This window comes from Theobroma umbraticum, unplaced genomic scaffold, assembly GCF_002168275.2.
Source record: "Theobroma umbraticum cultivar Fairchild unplaced genomic scaffold, ASM216827v3 scaffold_130.0, whole genome shotgun sequence".
In the NCBI taxonomy this organism is placed as follows: domain Eukaryota; kingdom Viridiplantae; phylum Streptophyta; class Magnoliopsida; order Malvales; family Malvaceae; genus Theobroma; species Theobroma umbraticum.
Genome location: NW_018397264.1, coordinates 4,454,700 through 4,469,931, shown reverse-complemented (window position 1 = coordinate 4,469,931; position 15,232 = coordinate 4,454,700). Strand labels below are relative to the sequence as shown.

The following is a 15,232-nucleotide window of genomic DNA, read 5'->3' as shown; positions in this document are numbered from 1 at the left end:
CCCCCTTTCTTCTCTTTTCTCCTTCTTTCTCTTCTCTCTCAGTACATAATAGTTTACATTTTAGAAGAAAGACTTGCTATTGTTGTTGTTGATAATGTAGCTGGCTTTTGAAAGATGGGGAAGAGAAGAGAGAAATTAGCTTTGAGATCGCAAACACTACCCTCGTCTCCTTCACACTCTTTCTCCTCATCATCATCATCCTCTTCCGACTTTGAGTTCACAATCTCTCTTTCCCCTCGGGCCAAGTCCTCTTCTACACTATGTCCAGCTGACGAGCTCTTCTACAAAGGCCAGCTCCTACCTCTCCACCTCTCCCCTCGTCTCTCAATGGTCCGTACACTCCTCTTAGCTTCCTCCAGCACCTCCTCCTCCTCCGACACCTCCTCCGCCACCGCCTCTCGTGACTCCACGGGCAGCTCCAACGACTCCCACTCATCTTTCACTAGTGATTTTGTTTTGCTCTCTGATAATTGTGACTCCTCCAGGCCCAGCTCGGTCACCGAAGACGATGAGTTTAAAAGGCTTAATAATGGGAACCAAACTTTTTTAAGTCATCAGGGCCAGTTGAATCATCAGCAGATCAAGAGAAGCAAGTATTTCTCTTTGTCTAGATTCTCTTCTGTGTTCAAGAAGGAAAACAACAAGAACCGGGACCAGGAAACCATGCCAGCTTCTTCAGTTAAAAAGATGAGCACAACAGCAAAAGAAGTTATAAGGAAATATTTGAAGAAAGTGAAGCCATTGTACGAGAAACTATCCCAAAAACAGCAGCAAAAAATGGGAGGAATCGGGGTGGTTTCAGCTTTGTCATCAACAACTTCAGTTCCAGCTTCGTTCTCCATCAAACCAGAGAGATCTGCCAAAGACGTCGAGAAGATCAACGCAAGGAAAGAAAGCAACAACCGTGGGATTTCCCACTCTTTCTCGGGAAACTTACGGTACCCAAGAAGGAGAAGCTGCGTGTCAAGCTGCCCATCATCGATGCGGTCCTCACCAAGCCACTCTGGGGTGCTTTCTCGAAACGGGTTTCCAAGCATGGGCATGAATACGGTTCGGGTCAGTGGCGGTGGTAATGTGGTCGGCATGCACTACTCGGATACAGCATCAATGGAAGAATTGCAAAGTGCCATCCAAAGTGCTATAGCTCATTGCAAAAATTCTTTGCTCCAGAGCAAAACTACTGCAGTAAGTAACGAAATTTAACTAATAATCTATTTTCGAGTGTTTGTATCATCGCTCCTATAAGATAAAAATAACCTTACATGACGTGGTTTGCTCCGTTTCGAAATTTGAGTACTAACTAGGATTCAGCTTCTTCTTCTCCTCCTTCTTCTTCTTCTTAATTCCACTTTGTGGATTTATCTCTTTGTTTGTTTCATGATCTTGGGCATCCAAAAAGATTAAAAACAAAAACAGAGAGAGAGAAACTTTTTTGATGTATGAGAGGAGACGAACGTGAGAGGTAAATGTTTGCATGGTGAAATTATTGTGTAACTTTTTCTTTCGTAACATTCCACTTGGATTTGCTATTAACTTTGCACGAAATTTTAGGTGACATCTTTTGAATTTTAATTACAGTTTTTTATTTTTATTTTATTTGTTAACAGTGATTTGATTTTCTGTTGATAAAACGTTCACGCTCCATTTTGTCTACTTCTGTGGTCTGTTTTGAATCGTAAGCCCGTTGCAGCTTCTTTGCTTCTTTCCTCACAGCAGATGAAATTAATAAATTTTGTCAGCATGAAAGCAGGCTTTTTTGCGGCTGCCGCTGCTGGTTGCAGCGAGATGCACCCGATGCAATGTTAGCCGGGCCCTAATTTAAATATTTCTTAATAGGGTCGAAGACTTTTGAAGGAAAAATACCTTTTATTTTATATGTTATATGCTCAATACTATATACTAGGCTTACATTTGATATAAAATGTCTATAAATGTCATCATATATATGTCGTTAGTGAATTATGTGGCTATCGTTTTATTAATAATTATTAAATTTGTAAAATTTTATTTGGTTTTTATTTTTTGTGCTTTTTTATAAAAAAATAATAAAAGTATCAAGTAACCAAAGTCTAAAATTGCTTAAAAATGCATATCTTAAAATCACGTTACAATGTTTTATATTTTGAAAAAATTTAAATCATTATATTTTTATTCATCAATATGATTTCAACTTAATTAAATCAAATCGAAACTCTTTGTTAAATATACCCATCAAATTATGATACGAGGGCAAATGGTAAATCAAAATCATATTAATAAAGACCAAAGAATCTACCCATTTGCTAATCAAATAATCATCTAGTTATAATGTATATAAAAAAATTAACAAATCCACGTTTAAAATTCTATTAAACTTATACACGACAAAATTGAAACCTAAAACCCAAAAATGTAGGGATTTACACTAAGACAAAGGGGCTTTATGCCTTGCATCCCACCGTAATAGTAATTTGAACTTGCAATTATAGTGGTATTCGTTTGAATGGTGGTTCAATTTGAATTTACTCAGGAAAAAAAAATAAATTATTCGGATAAAAGGACTCGTGTGTAGCACTAAATCCGGGTTTTTACCTGTAAAATTTGTGTTGGATTGTTCGTTTTATTCCTAGGCCCAAAATTATGAGGCGTGGCAGTTAATTTGACTTTAGTTGATGTAATTATAACTCAAAAATAATGTTTTAGGTTTGGCGGAATGAGAGCCATGTGAGGAAGAGTAAATGAAGCTTCAGCTCCTACGAATCTCTGATGGAGATTAGACGGTGCTATATTAATTGCTGTACATGAGTAGCAATGAAGTTTCCACTTTTGGAATTTTCAAATTTAAATTTAAATATTTATTTATAAATTCAATGTTCAACAGCTTGTCGACAAGTAAGTCTCATAATAATCCAGAATTTAAGCCACTTTCACATTGAATGAGCTGTATCATCAATTAATTAGTTGGTGAGGGAATTTTTCCCCCCGTCTAATAATCCAAGTTTTAACTTTTAATTCGTAACATTTTTCAATTACTCTTTTAATATTCGCTCATTCTACTTGACATGAACCTACGGTTCTATAATTTTATAAATATATATCTATTTTTTTTCAAAAATAATTTGTCATATATCATACGTAAATAGTAATCTATTAAATAGTGAGAGAGGTATATAATTTTATAAAGATTTTACATCTAATGAAAGTTAATAAAAAAAAAAAGGGAAAGAACATGTAGTTTTCTTTTTGCTGCTTGATGAAAGAGAAAATGTAGTTAAATACACAAATGATAGTCAAACTAGAAGTGAATTCACATTTCTAATACTTTATTGAGTAATTTTAAAATGAATAATCGAATGCATTGGGAAATAATTAAATTATTGATAATTTTAATTTTCCATGAATTAAATATATATCAAACAATACTTTAGTTTTTACATGTGTTCAATTTTTTTTAATTCTAAAGTAAACTGTCAATTAGATATTTTTTTAATAAAAACGAAAAGGTCTTAAGTTTAAATCTCACTATGTGTGAATTTGATTTAATTTTATATTGAATTTATCTAATTATGTATTGATTATAATTGATTTATTTATCCAGTAATTTAAGAATATGTTTTTTCATATAGATTATATGCATTTAAGATTTTATTTTGAAGTATTTTTCCCAAAAATGGAACTTGATAAACAATAAAACAGCCGTGTGAGTAAATTGGATCCTTGAATCAAGAGAAAGGAATTGACTCGACAAAGGAAGTGTAAACTTTGGGTATCAAATGGGACGGGTAAATAAAGTCATCATGTCCCCCAAGAGTACAAATACGGCAAAATTCATTTAATTTTGACTACAAGATTCAATCAGAACCGTAGATTTGGCATAGTTTTTGTCGGTTATTGTATGTTTGCTTCTGTCTGAGAAAGGCCTTAAAAACCAGAACAAACAAAATGAAATGGACCAATCATCACTCACTGATCTCGAGATTTTTTGGAATCTAATTGACTGATTCCCAAAAGCTGTCCCACCCATGTTTCAGTGGGACATGATATAGGATATCCTGACCACCTGATGAAAAAGGCCGCAACTAATAGCTTGTGGCCATAATTTTCAGTACAAATTAGGACTCTTCGTAAGCATGGCCCCGAGAGCTGGGTCCCATGCCATTGTGTTATTGGTTTGGATTAGTAGAGTTTGGTCCCACAACATCCAAATTTGTGATGTTTGGCTTTAGATTTTGCTTATCATGTATCCTGTTTCCAACCTTTTCATATTGATCTTTGTGCCATTTTGTTGCCCCATGGTTGTTGTAGTTCCATTTTGAGTTTTTTACTTTAAAAATTTTTGAAATTATTATGTACAAATAAATAAAATTTTAATAAAACCCTTTTTTTCTAATAAATTTTGAAATAAATAGTTACTCGACTCTCTTGATTATATAAAAATTATGTATAGAGGTTAATCGTAAATAAAAAATCATTAATAAGACTTTAAATTTAAACCCTAATACAAAATCTTACTTGAATAAAATTTAACTGTGCTCAGAGATAAAAATATATGACAGAAAAATAATGAAGATTACTTCAAATAAGATTTAATGTAAAAAGGTCCTTAAGTACAACAAAGATAGGATATTCATTTTATATATAATAATATCATCTATTGTAGAATTTATTTTGCAAAATAGCAAAATTCCTCATCCACCATATAAATATTCATCAAATGAATAGACATGTGAAATTCACGAAAATCTCCCCCTAGCTCTAGGTGGGAGATAGGATTGCATTTATAAAGGGCGCATGATGTGTGGATTCTTCTCTGTTGGGAACTGGTTATCCGAAACGAGTAAGATGTTAGCCTCAAAAGAAAAATACTTGAAGAATTCCCCCAGTTGTCAAGTGATAGGACGGAGACCGCAGATGAAAACAGAGACAGACAAGGCACATGCCATCACATCACTTCTTCGAGAAAACAAGGCAATAATGACAACAACATAGGCAACTGGTTATTTGGGTGCAATTAAATCTTTATACTATTATTTTGTTTCAAATAAGATATACGTGTGGATAAAATCTAGTGAGAGTTTTGTCTATTGTGTTGGGATCAAAGAGACTAGCTGCCTTGATAGAGGATAGGAAAAACAACCCGGGTTGTTCTTCATGTCCTCTGATATATTAACAGAATTGTTTGTCACGTCAGTATTATTCATTCAAATTCGATTAATTTTGTCACACAATAATAATAATATCAGGGTTTTATTGCATCAAATAAAAGAGTAAAGATTTAAGTGAAAAAAATTTCATTATAATTTGAGGACTTTTTAATCATTATGCCAGAAAACAAATTGGAAGTAGTTTGGGTTTCTGATTTTAGCCGTGGTCTGAGGCTATAACGTCAAAAGGAAAAGTAATACATATTTGGGAAGGACAATAATAGCCTCATATCACATGCACTTATAGGGTCAAAATTAGACATTTGTCCCCTACACTTCTTCGTGATATCTGTGGCTCAATCTGGGAAGAGTTTACCAACATTTCAATCTTTTCATGACAAGGAACAAGTATTCATTGATATGAGATTATTGCTTTATGATATTTTGATGTTTCTTAGTTAGATCAGGAGCTTTTTTTTTTCTCCTGTTAATATAAAATTAAATTAAATTTACATATAATAAAATTGACACAAATAAATTTTTAAATTATTTAAAAAATTTTAAATAAATTTTTTATCTTTTATTATATTTTTATTTTGAGTCAAATAAATATTTATAATTAATTTATAATTAATGATTGATTAATAATCATTAGTTAAAATTTTAATTATATTTTATATTTACATAACATTGACATAACGTTCATGTAAAGATGAAAAATGTCAAAAGATCATGTTATCATATCAAATTAACATGTTATGTCATTATCAATTATAATATGTCAATATGCTACATTATCATCAATTATGATATGTAAGTATGTTACGTCAACATTATATGGTATAAATGACTAATGATATTTTAACTAACTTAATTATTAATCATAAAAACTTATTTGATTTAAAATAAAAATATAAACGCTTAAAATAAAAGTATAAAGATTTGACTTAACGTAATAAAAGTATAAAAATTTATTTAAATTTATAAAATAGTTTAAAATTTTAATTTTAATTATTTGAAAAAATAATATAACAAAAAAATCATATAAACCTTGAATTTCTCTATTAATTTTAATTAATATGCATTAATGGCATGAAATATATTGTCCGATAAATATCAATTTTAAAAAAAAAATAAACAAAATCGACCTATCATAGGGTTAAGCACTTAAGTTGCGTTTGATCGTAACAGATGAAAGCAATAAGAACAGGGAACTCCACCATGATCAATTATTAAGGTCGTTAACAACTTAACAAGAAAAATAATTACGGTCCTCTCAAACATTTACCCTATTGCCTGGTTAAAGTAGTACAAATTTCGTACAATACTGCCATGACTACTGTGGTTAAACATTAACTTTCACAGGCCAGGAGTTACTTCGGGATTAATATGTTCTAAAAAACTGTCTCTAACTTTTTACTCATAGGATTTATTCAATAGGCTGCAGGCTCATCTCAGATCAGAAAATGAAGAATGGAGGGGCGGTGGCCCTTGGCTTAGGATGATTTCTAGCTCGGTTGGCTAGCTTTTGCTCACAGTTTATGGCCTTCTTTTATTGATTCTGAAACGTGGCTAAGGTGCCAGGTCTAGCCATAATAGACAATTGGAGGGTGGGTGGGGGAGAAATAACCCTAGGGCAATCCTATACTAATAGGGCATTGGTAGCTTACACGATCGAAGAAAAATCAACAGGAATATTAATAAATTTTAACACTATAATATGTACGTTACCGCATGATACTAACTTTTATTTTATCATCAAAGCTATCTTTCCACACTAATGAACACGCTATAGTACATGTTATTGAATGGTATTCAATTTTTTTTTTACTTTTTTGAGCAAGAATAAGCGCACAATTGTTTTTGAAAATAGAAAAATCACACAATTATATCTTTGTCCTTCCATTTACTTTTGTATTTGTTTTATTCCTTTCAATTATTTATCCATTTTAATTAATATTTAACTAAACAAACCCTTATAAAAGGAAAAACCTACAACTCACCTACAAATCAATATGTAGGTGGAGAAAATTTAAAAGAAAGTTAGAATAAATACATGTAAGAAATATAAACGTAATATTTAAAAAAAATTCTTGAACTATTTAGAAAAATTTAAACAATTTCTTATTCTTTTCTCGAATTCAATTAAATTTTTATATTTTAATTTTGAACCAAATAAATTTATTTTATTAATGATTGATTAATTATTAATAATTAAAATATCAATTGTCATTTTATATTACGTGATCTTAATATAATATATTGATATGTCATAATGATGATAATGTAATATATTGATATGTTAATATTAATATATGATAAAAAATTATAATATTTAACTATATATATGTATTAAGAACCAATAATGTTATTCTGTCTAATAATTGAAATACGGGACTAATTCAAAATATTAGTAAAATATGAAGGTTGGGTTAGAGCCGACATGACATAGGCAAACACGTCAAAACTAGTGCTAGAATCAAGCCCGGCGTTAAAACCTCTAAGCCCAACCCAACATATCTTTGGATAGTAACTTTTGTGTATCTTCAGTTCTTTTTAAGCAAAGTGAAGAACACGCGCCACCATGAATGGGCCTTCTTTTCTACTATAAAAACCATGAAAGTCCACCGTTTAAAGCATGACGAGCCCGGAATTGATCCGTGTCGTGGCCAACCGTTACGCTTCCCAACTGCAACTATGTTACCCCCAAACTCCCGCCTCTTTCTCCCTAGCCAAAGCCATTCACGCCCAGATGATAGCTTCTGGGTTCCACCCACGTGGCCACATTCTCAACCGTTTGATCGACGTCTACTGCAAATCATCGAGGATCGACTCCGCTCGGAACCTCTTCGATAAAATTCCTGAACCAGATATAGTTTCAAGAACGTCTTTGGTTTTAGCTTATTCTACGTCGGGAAACATTAAAAAAGCGCGGGAAATGTTTGAAGAAACCCCTTTGAGTATCCGGGACAGTGTTTTTTACAACGCGATGATCACGGGGTTCTCACGTAACGAAGATGGCCATGCTTGTATCAAACTCTTTCGTCAGATGTTACGGGATGAATTTAGACCCGATAATTTTACTTTCACGAGTGTTTTGGGTGGATTGGCGCTTGTTGTTGATAGAGAAATGCAGTGTAAGCAAATGCATTGCACGGTTTTGAAGTCAGGGACGGGGTTTGTTACTTCGGTTCTGAATGCACTTGTTTCTGTTTATGTTAACTGTGCAATGATGTTTGAAGCTAGGAAGTTGTTTGATGAGATGAGTGAGAAAGATGAGTTGTCGTGGACAACGATGGTTACAGGGTATGTAAAGAATGACGAACTTGATGCAGCTAGGGAGTTGGTTGATGGGATGAACGAAAAGTTGGCAGTTGCTTGGAATGCAATGATTTCAGGGTATGTGCATCACGGACGTTATGGAGAAGCTTTAGATATGTTTAGGAAGATGTATTTTATGGGAATTAAAATGGATGAATTTACATATACTAGTATTATTAGTGGTTGTGCTCACGCTGGATTGTTTCAGCTTGGGCAGCAAGTGCATGCTTATGTTTTAAGGACAGAGGGTAAGCCTACGCCTGATTTTTCATTACCTGTGAATAATGCATTGGTTACATTGTATTGGAAATGTGATAAAGTTGATTGGGCACGTGAGGTTTTTAATAACATGCCAGTAAGGGACCTTGTTTCGTGGAATGCAATCTTATCAGGCTATGTGAATGCAGGCCGTATTGATGAAGGTATGTCATTTTTTAGGGAGATGCCAGAGAGGAATCCTTTAACATGGATTGTAATGATATCAGGATTAGCACAACATGGGTTTGGAGAAGAGGGTTTGAAGCTGTTTAACCAGATGAAATCAGAGGGCTTTGAGCCATGCGATTATTCATTTGCAGGAGCAATCACTTCTTGTGCCATGCTAGGAACACTAAAGCATGGATGCCAACTCCATGCTCAACTTGTCCGTCTGGGGTTTGAGTCAAGCCTCTCAGCTGGAAATGCACTGATTACAATGTATGCAAGATGTGGTGCTGTGGAGGCTGCCAGTGTACTGTTCCATACCATGCCCTGTGTGGATTCAGTGTCTTGGAATGCCATGATTGCAGCTCTGGGCCAGCACGGACATGGTGTTCAAGCATTGGAACTTTTTGAGCTGATGTTGAAGGAAGGCATATTACCTGATCGGATTACTTTCCTCACAGTTCTATCTGCTTGTAGCCATGCAGGTTTAGTTAAAGAAGGGCAATATTTTTTCGATTCAATGCATAGGCTTTACAGGTTAACCCCAGGTGAAGATCATTATGCCCGTCTTGTTGATCTGCTGTGTCGAGCTGGAAAGTTCTTAGAAGCAAAGGATGTTATCACATCAATGCCTTTTGAGCCAGGTGCACCAGTTTGGGAGGCTCTTCTTGCTGGTTGCCGGACTCATGGAAATGTAGATTTGGGTATTCAAGCTGCAGAACGACTCATTGAGCTGATGCCACAACATGATGGAAGCTATGTGCTTTTGTCTAATATGTATGCTACTGCTGGACGGTGGGATGATGTGGCAAAAACACGGAAATTAATGAGAGACAGAGGCGTGCATAAGGAACCAGGTTGTAGTTGGGTGGAGGTTGAAAACAAAGTCCACGTGTTTTTGGTTGATGACACAGTGCATCCTGAGGTGCAAGCAGTTTACAATTATCTTAGTCAATTGGTACTGGAAATGAGAAAATTAGGTTACGTTCCAGACACAAAATTTGTGCTACATGAGATGGAGTCTGACCGGAAGGAACAAGTCTTGTCTGCTCACAGCGAGAAGCTTGCAGTAGCTTTTGCACTTATGAAGTTTCCTCGAGGAGCCACAGTGAGGGTTTTCAAGAACCTTAGGATTTGTGGAGATTGCCATAATGCATTCAAGTTTATGTCAAAAGTGGTGGGAAGAGAGATTGTTGTAAGAGATGCAAAGAGGTTTCATCATTTTAGAGATTGTGAGTGCTCTTGTGGGGATTACTGGTAGCAGAGTTTTCTTGAAATCTGAGATTGGTACACCGACCATGGCAGTAATGGATTTGGAATAGTGAAAGTGGTGCCTTAGACTACATATCCAACTCCTGAAATATTTATATTTACTCACAAAAGAATTTTACGTCTGTGGAAGTGAGCACAAGTAGTGAAGAGATTGCTTCCCTTATGAGTTTTTGTTGGTGGGATTCAACTTACACACACTGGTTGCTTTGGGAAAAATTCTTTAGGATGCGATGCTAAGTTTATTTACTTGCTAAACCCACGATTATTGGATAGCTCATCCACTGGAGTAGCACAAGCATCACACCTTTCCTTTTGTACCTTTTTCATATTTATTCAGATTCATTCCTCAGGATAACAAGGTAGGGATGGCAATGGGGCAGACACCAACATTCCATTCCGAAAAATATCTTGCACAGATTTTTCATAGTTTTCAATGGCTGAAGAAATTTAGACAAAAAGCATGGCCTACCTGTTTCGAACACATGCCTTTATCAAAGCAAAAGAACTAGTTACTCCTGGTAAGAACTCAACAAGCTTGTTACACAGAACTAGTTACTCCTGGTAAGAACTCAACAAGCTTGTTACACAGGAAACGGAAAGAAAACAAGAGATATGAAAAGCAAGAAACAGAATTGAACTGCCAAACAATTACAAAGCTCTGGCAGGTTGGCAGCTGAAAAAGATAGGACCCTGCATTTCTGATAATCAGTTAAAAACAAATCTCACGTTAACATAAAGTACTCCATCCCCTGCAGGTTTTTTTCCAATTATTGTAAGATTCGTTACATTTTCTTCGTACTGCAAATTGAGGTGCTTCTGCATCTCCCTTTCATTTTTTTTTTCTATGCATTTTTCTAATGAGTGAAAGTTGAAGGACATATAATTTAAATTTTTTCAATTATTGTACGATTCTTTACATTTTTCTGTAAAGTCTAATAGATTCGTCACGTTTCATCTCACCTTCAAACTTCATATAAGGAAAGAAGATGAGGGTAGAGGCTAGAGAGCATATGACTTGATGGAAAATGGGGCAGCTAGGGTCTCTATGATTATGCTGAATTATTAATTTTTGTGCTCGACCAAAGTTCTACCAGTTGCCTACAAAAAGTGTAGCTGGCTAGTAGATTGAAATGCATGGAAATTAGCTGCTACATGTTACTCCAGCTTTAGCCTTGTCTAAAGTTGTTACCAACTGTCTATCTTTGCTTGTCTAAAGATGTTTTTGTGTTGTCCCTAACTCGTACATTAGCATTTTAAAAGAACCAGATGCGGACATGCACAAATTTTGTATCAAAGCACATAATTTTGTCTTTGGCTTGTGATTATATCTGTACAATATATTCAGTAGTAGTAATTATTTGCACCAGCTTCCTGTTTGCCCCGTACCCAAATTTAAATGCTTCTATGCTCACTTGGTTTGAATTAAAACAAGAAATATAGTTGTTTAGTAGACAATTTCAGCGTCTAATTAGGAATGATTTGTTAGGTTATTGAAGTGCTGGAAGTGTTGGTTCTTCAAGCCGGAACAGACAACGATGACAGGCAAGAAGTTGTCAAAGACAGTCAGACAGAGTACTAGTAAGAGGTAAAAACATGAATAGGATCAATGTCCAAGTTCATTTTTCACTTTGGGATAGAAAGGGATTCGTTAGTTAAAAAATATATATTTATTTTTTTGTAGGACCATTCGGGGGAAAAAGAAAGATCATGGTTGATGAAGGGAAATTCTGGGTTGATCAAAACCAAGGCAGCAGGAATTTTATTCTTCAAACTTGAAAGGCCAAAGGGCAATGATGCAGTTGAGGTGGACCAATTCAAGTTGCTGTGTTCGCCACTTGGCCTGCTGGGTGTGTCCCCATGCAGCCATGCTTCTTATCCTTTTCAAGTGGGTCAGATACTATTTCCTCAACAGAAACAATCTTAGCTTCACCTTGAAACTTGTCACAAACCCCAGAAAATGAAGAAGGAAGAAGAAGAAGAAGAAGAAACATGTAATAAATGATGGAACGGTTTGGCTCAAGTGTGAAGCTAGATATCTTCGCTCTTGGTGATCAGGTTTCGACGCAATTTTTTATGGCAATTTCTGTCAGTCTGTTTCATTGCCTGACTGACAAGGCCTTCAGGCTTCCATTAATAAGCATAATAATATATGATCTTGATCAGAGTTGGTTAGCTAATCAAACTTGGTCAGAGTCAGAAACTCATACAGGGTCCTCTCTCTCTCTGTTTCTAGCAGCTGGTCAGCTATCAAACAGAGAACTGAATAATAATAGCAGCATCTACAAGCAAGAGGGTTCATGCTGTAACAGCTAAGCTTTTGCATGAAACAAGACTATGGTTAGTAATTAATTTAACAGAAAAAAAAATTTATTAATGGTCCCCCAATCTTTGCACAGTTTAGCCACATTGGCCTTCCATGCTTTTGCCTTGGAGTCTATACCGGATCAATTGTATTTCCCCATAACAACCAAAAATTTTTAAGGTCCCCATGACCCCAAAGGTAACTATATCAGATGGGCCTGTGAACAAGGTACTAAATTCTTGTCTGTTGACCTTTTCCTCTTGTCTCTCACAGCAGTAATTAGGCTGTCATGGTAAGAGGGTACTCCTCCATTGCTGCATGTCCCACTTGCTTTGATTGCATTGCGTAAAATTTAACATAAAGTTTCTAATTCAATGGAAAGATATCTCTGAAAGAGCCTTCTTCTTTTCTCTTTTTTTTTTTTTTTTTCTTTTTGTAGGAAACTTTGAAATGAATGGTAAACCACTGCAAGCTTTATGGGGAGAAGAAGAAAGGAAATTGAAAATGAAAGGATTGAATTGAATTGAAGCACCCACCTGGACCAAGAAAGTCACAGCAAGAATCCCAAATAGTTAATCTTAATTTTGTTTGCTAATCACATGTTAAGTATCAGTTGTTTATTCAGGGTGTTTGAGCTTTAAGACATTATTGTCTCCCTCTATTATGGAACAGAGAAGCATAGAATAATCAACTGAAAGATTTACCATTATGCTAATTATTAGCTGTCTGTATTTAATTAGAGATGTGCAAATCTTGAAGGTAGCTTTTCAGGAACTGGACATGATATCTACCACTTGAATTATTTTTTTCGATGACCGAAAATACCCTTATACCGATAGGGAAAATAACAAGATATACCATAAGGGTCAAAGCTAATTCAAGGGGTACATTTGTCAATAAAAGACTAGCCTTGTATGTAGTTGATTCGATGTCACATGGGTAGAAATTACTCTCATGTGATCACATGCTTGAGAGTCCTTCCATGTTATTATCCTGTAAGCAGAAAAGAGTCAAACAAACAAAGCTTTATCTCCCTTGACTGATCCAATTTAATTAATTATTAATCAACTGCCACCATCATTAAAGCTGAAAAACTTAAAAGATAAGCAGATAGCTTATATAATTCTTTTTCCTCTTTTGCTGCTTTCCCTCTCAAAGCTAAGACCTATACCATCATAACAAAATCTTCAACTCACTGAAAATTTAACTTTCTTTTTAATTATTGCTAAATGCTAAAACATTTATTTTTTATTTAACATGGGTTTTGCTAAATTAATTATTCATAAATTATTCACATTTTTGTAACGTGTCTTTTTTTTTTTCTATTACTAGTAATTTCTTGTAACGGTCATCTTAATCTGCAATAACCTGGAATGTATATATTTTTCTCTCATCACTCTTTTCAAAGTTTACTCGGGAAGCAAAGAAAATGACATGCCCAATGACTAACTGTAAATGTTTTTTTTTTTTAACTAATTGTATCTCTTTTTCCAGCCACCAATTGTAAGATGCCAGCTTCAGGACAGGAATGGAACAGGAAACTTCTTCGTTCTTACTTTTTCTCGAGAAAGAGAAAGAAAAAAGAATGAGAGATATGATGGTTTACAATTGCATGCAAAACCCAAAGGGAGAAATCCTTTTTGTCCTTTACATCTCGTAGAGAAGTATCCATGTGCTGTTTTCAATATACTAAACACCACATTAGCTCACTTGTTTCGGCTTCACCAGACCACTTAGTTTTTATAATCTCACCGTCCACTCCAATTACTAACAAAGTAACAATAACAAAACAAAAGCGATGAGAATTAAATAAATAATAAAAGTTTACAGCAAAGAAACTCTTAAAAGGCATCTTCCCCGCCTTTATAAATCACAAATCCCATGCATATCTCATTCAGACAGGAACACACCTCACAGGCCAAATTTCCAAAAAATTATATTTTGTCCATTGATTTCCTGAATCCAAAGAATGGCCCTGGAAGCTGTTCAGGCAACCTCTAGAACTATAGAGCCAACTTCAAGTCCAAGGATTTCTTTCTCTGCTGATTTCCTTGATGAAAACAACTTCATTTCCATCAACCCACATTCTCAAAATGAAGAAAAGGGGCAAGACAAAGGGAAGGAGGCCAAGGAGTGGGAGAAGGACAAGGCAAGAGCTGCAGAATTTGAGTTCCTTTCAAGCAACGTGAGCAGCCATGCCATGTTGACAGCGGATGAGCTTTTCTTTGAAGGAAAGCTGCTCCCCTTTTGGCAAATGCAGCATTCCGAGAAGCTCAACAAAATCAGCCTTAAAACCAAAGCTTCTGAAGAGGAAGAGGAGGCAGAAGTTAACAAGGAGGAGAGTAGGGTAAGTTGGTTTGTGGACGATGACCCATCTCCAAGGCCACCGAAATGTACTGTATTGTGGAAAGAGTTGCTGAGGTTGAAGAAGCAGCGCGCTTCTTCTTTATCCCCATCGTCTTCTTCCTCTTCAACATCGTCTTCTTCGAGCTCGCTGGCTGACGTAGCTACAGCAGAAGAAGGAAAAGAAGGGTCTGGGAATAGAGATAAGAATGTGAAGAGGATAAAGAAAGGGTTGGAAAGAACCAGATCAGCAAGCATTAGAATAAGGCCAATGATAAATGTGCCCATTTGCACACAAGTGAAAAGCAGCGCATTGCCTCCTCTGTTTCCCCTTAAGAAAGGAAGATTAGAGAGGTGAAGCAAACAGAGCCATAGTCGAGTTTGATCTGGAAACTTAGGCTTGTTCAATATGTTCATTTGTTTTTCATTCGTTTTTAATTTCATTTTC

At 35.2% G+C, this 15,232-nt stretch overlaps 3 protein-coding genes across 3 annotated transcripts; all 3 read left to right on the top strand.

Annotated features, from left to right (window-relative positions):
- Nucleotides 1-1,900, top strand: MAKR1 (membrane-associated kinase regulator). The gene has a single exon (XM_021435467.2). The coding sequence runs from the start codon at nucleotides 115-117 to the stop codon at nucleotides 1,201-1,203; it is 1,089 nt and encodes a 362-aa protein (XP_021291142.1). The 5' UTR covers nucleotides 1-114; the 3' UTR covers nucleotides 1,204-1,900.
- A 5,861-nt stretch (nucleotides 1,901-7,761) lies between these two features.
- Nucleotides 7,762-10,926, top strand: LOC110421958 (Pentatricopeptide repeat (PPR) superfamily protein). The gene has a single exon (XM_021435691.2). The coding sequence runs from the start codon at nucleotides 7,762-7,764 to the stop codon at nucleotides 10,126-10,128; it is 2,367 nt and encodes a 788-aa protein (XP_021291366.1). The 3' UTR covers nucleotides 10,129-10,926.
- A 3,172-nt stretch (nucleotides 10,927-14,098) lies between these two features.
- On the top strand, nucleotides 14,099-15,226 carry LOC110421959 (uncharacterized). The gene has a single exon (XM_021435692.2). It carries the CDS (start codon nucleotides 14,411-14,413, stop codon nucleotides 15,140-15,142), a length of 732 nt encoding a protein of 243 aa, XP_021291367.1. The 5' UTR covers nucleotides 14,099-14,410; the 3' UTR covers nucleotides 15,143-15,226.
- Nucleotides 15,227-15,232: the final 6 nt, after the last annotated feature.

Bases quoted from the DNA above. Each gene is read 5' to 3' on its own strand.
- MAKR1 (XM_021435467.2), top strand. From the start codon at position 115: ATGGGGAAGAGAAGAGAGAAATTAGCTTTGAGATCGCAAACACTACCC.
- LOC110421958 (XM_021435691.2), top strand. From the start codon at position 7,762: ATGACGAGCCCGGAATTGATCCGTGTCGTGGCCAACCGTTACGCTTCC.
- LOC110421959 (XM_021435692.2), top strand. From the start codon at position 14,411: ATGGCCCTGGAAGCTGTTCAGGCAACCTCTAGAACTATAGAGCCAACT.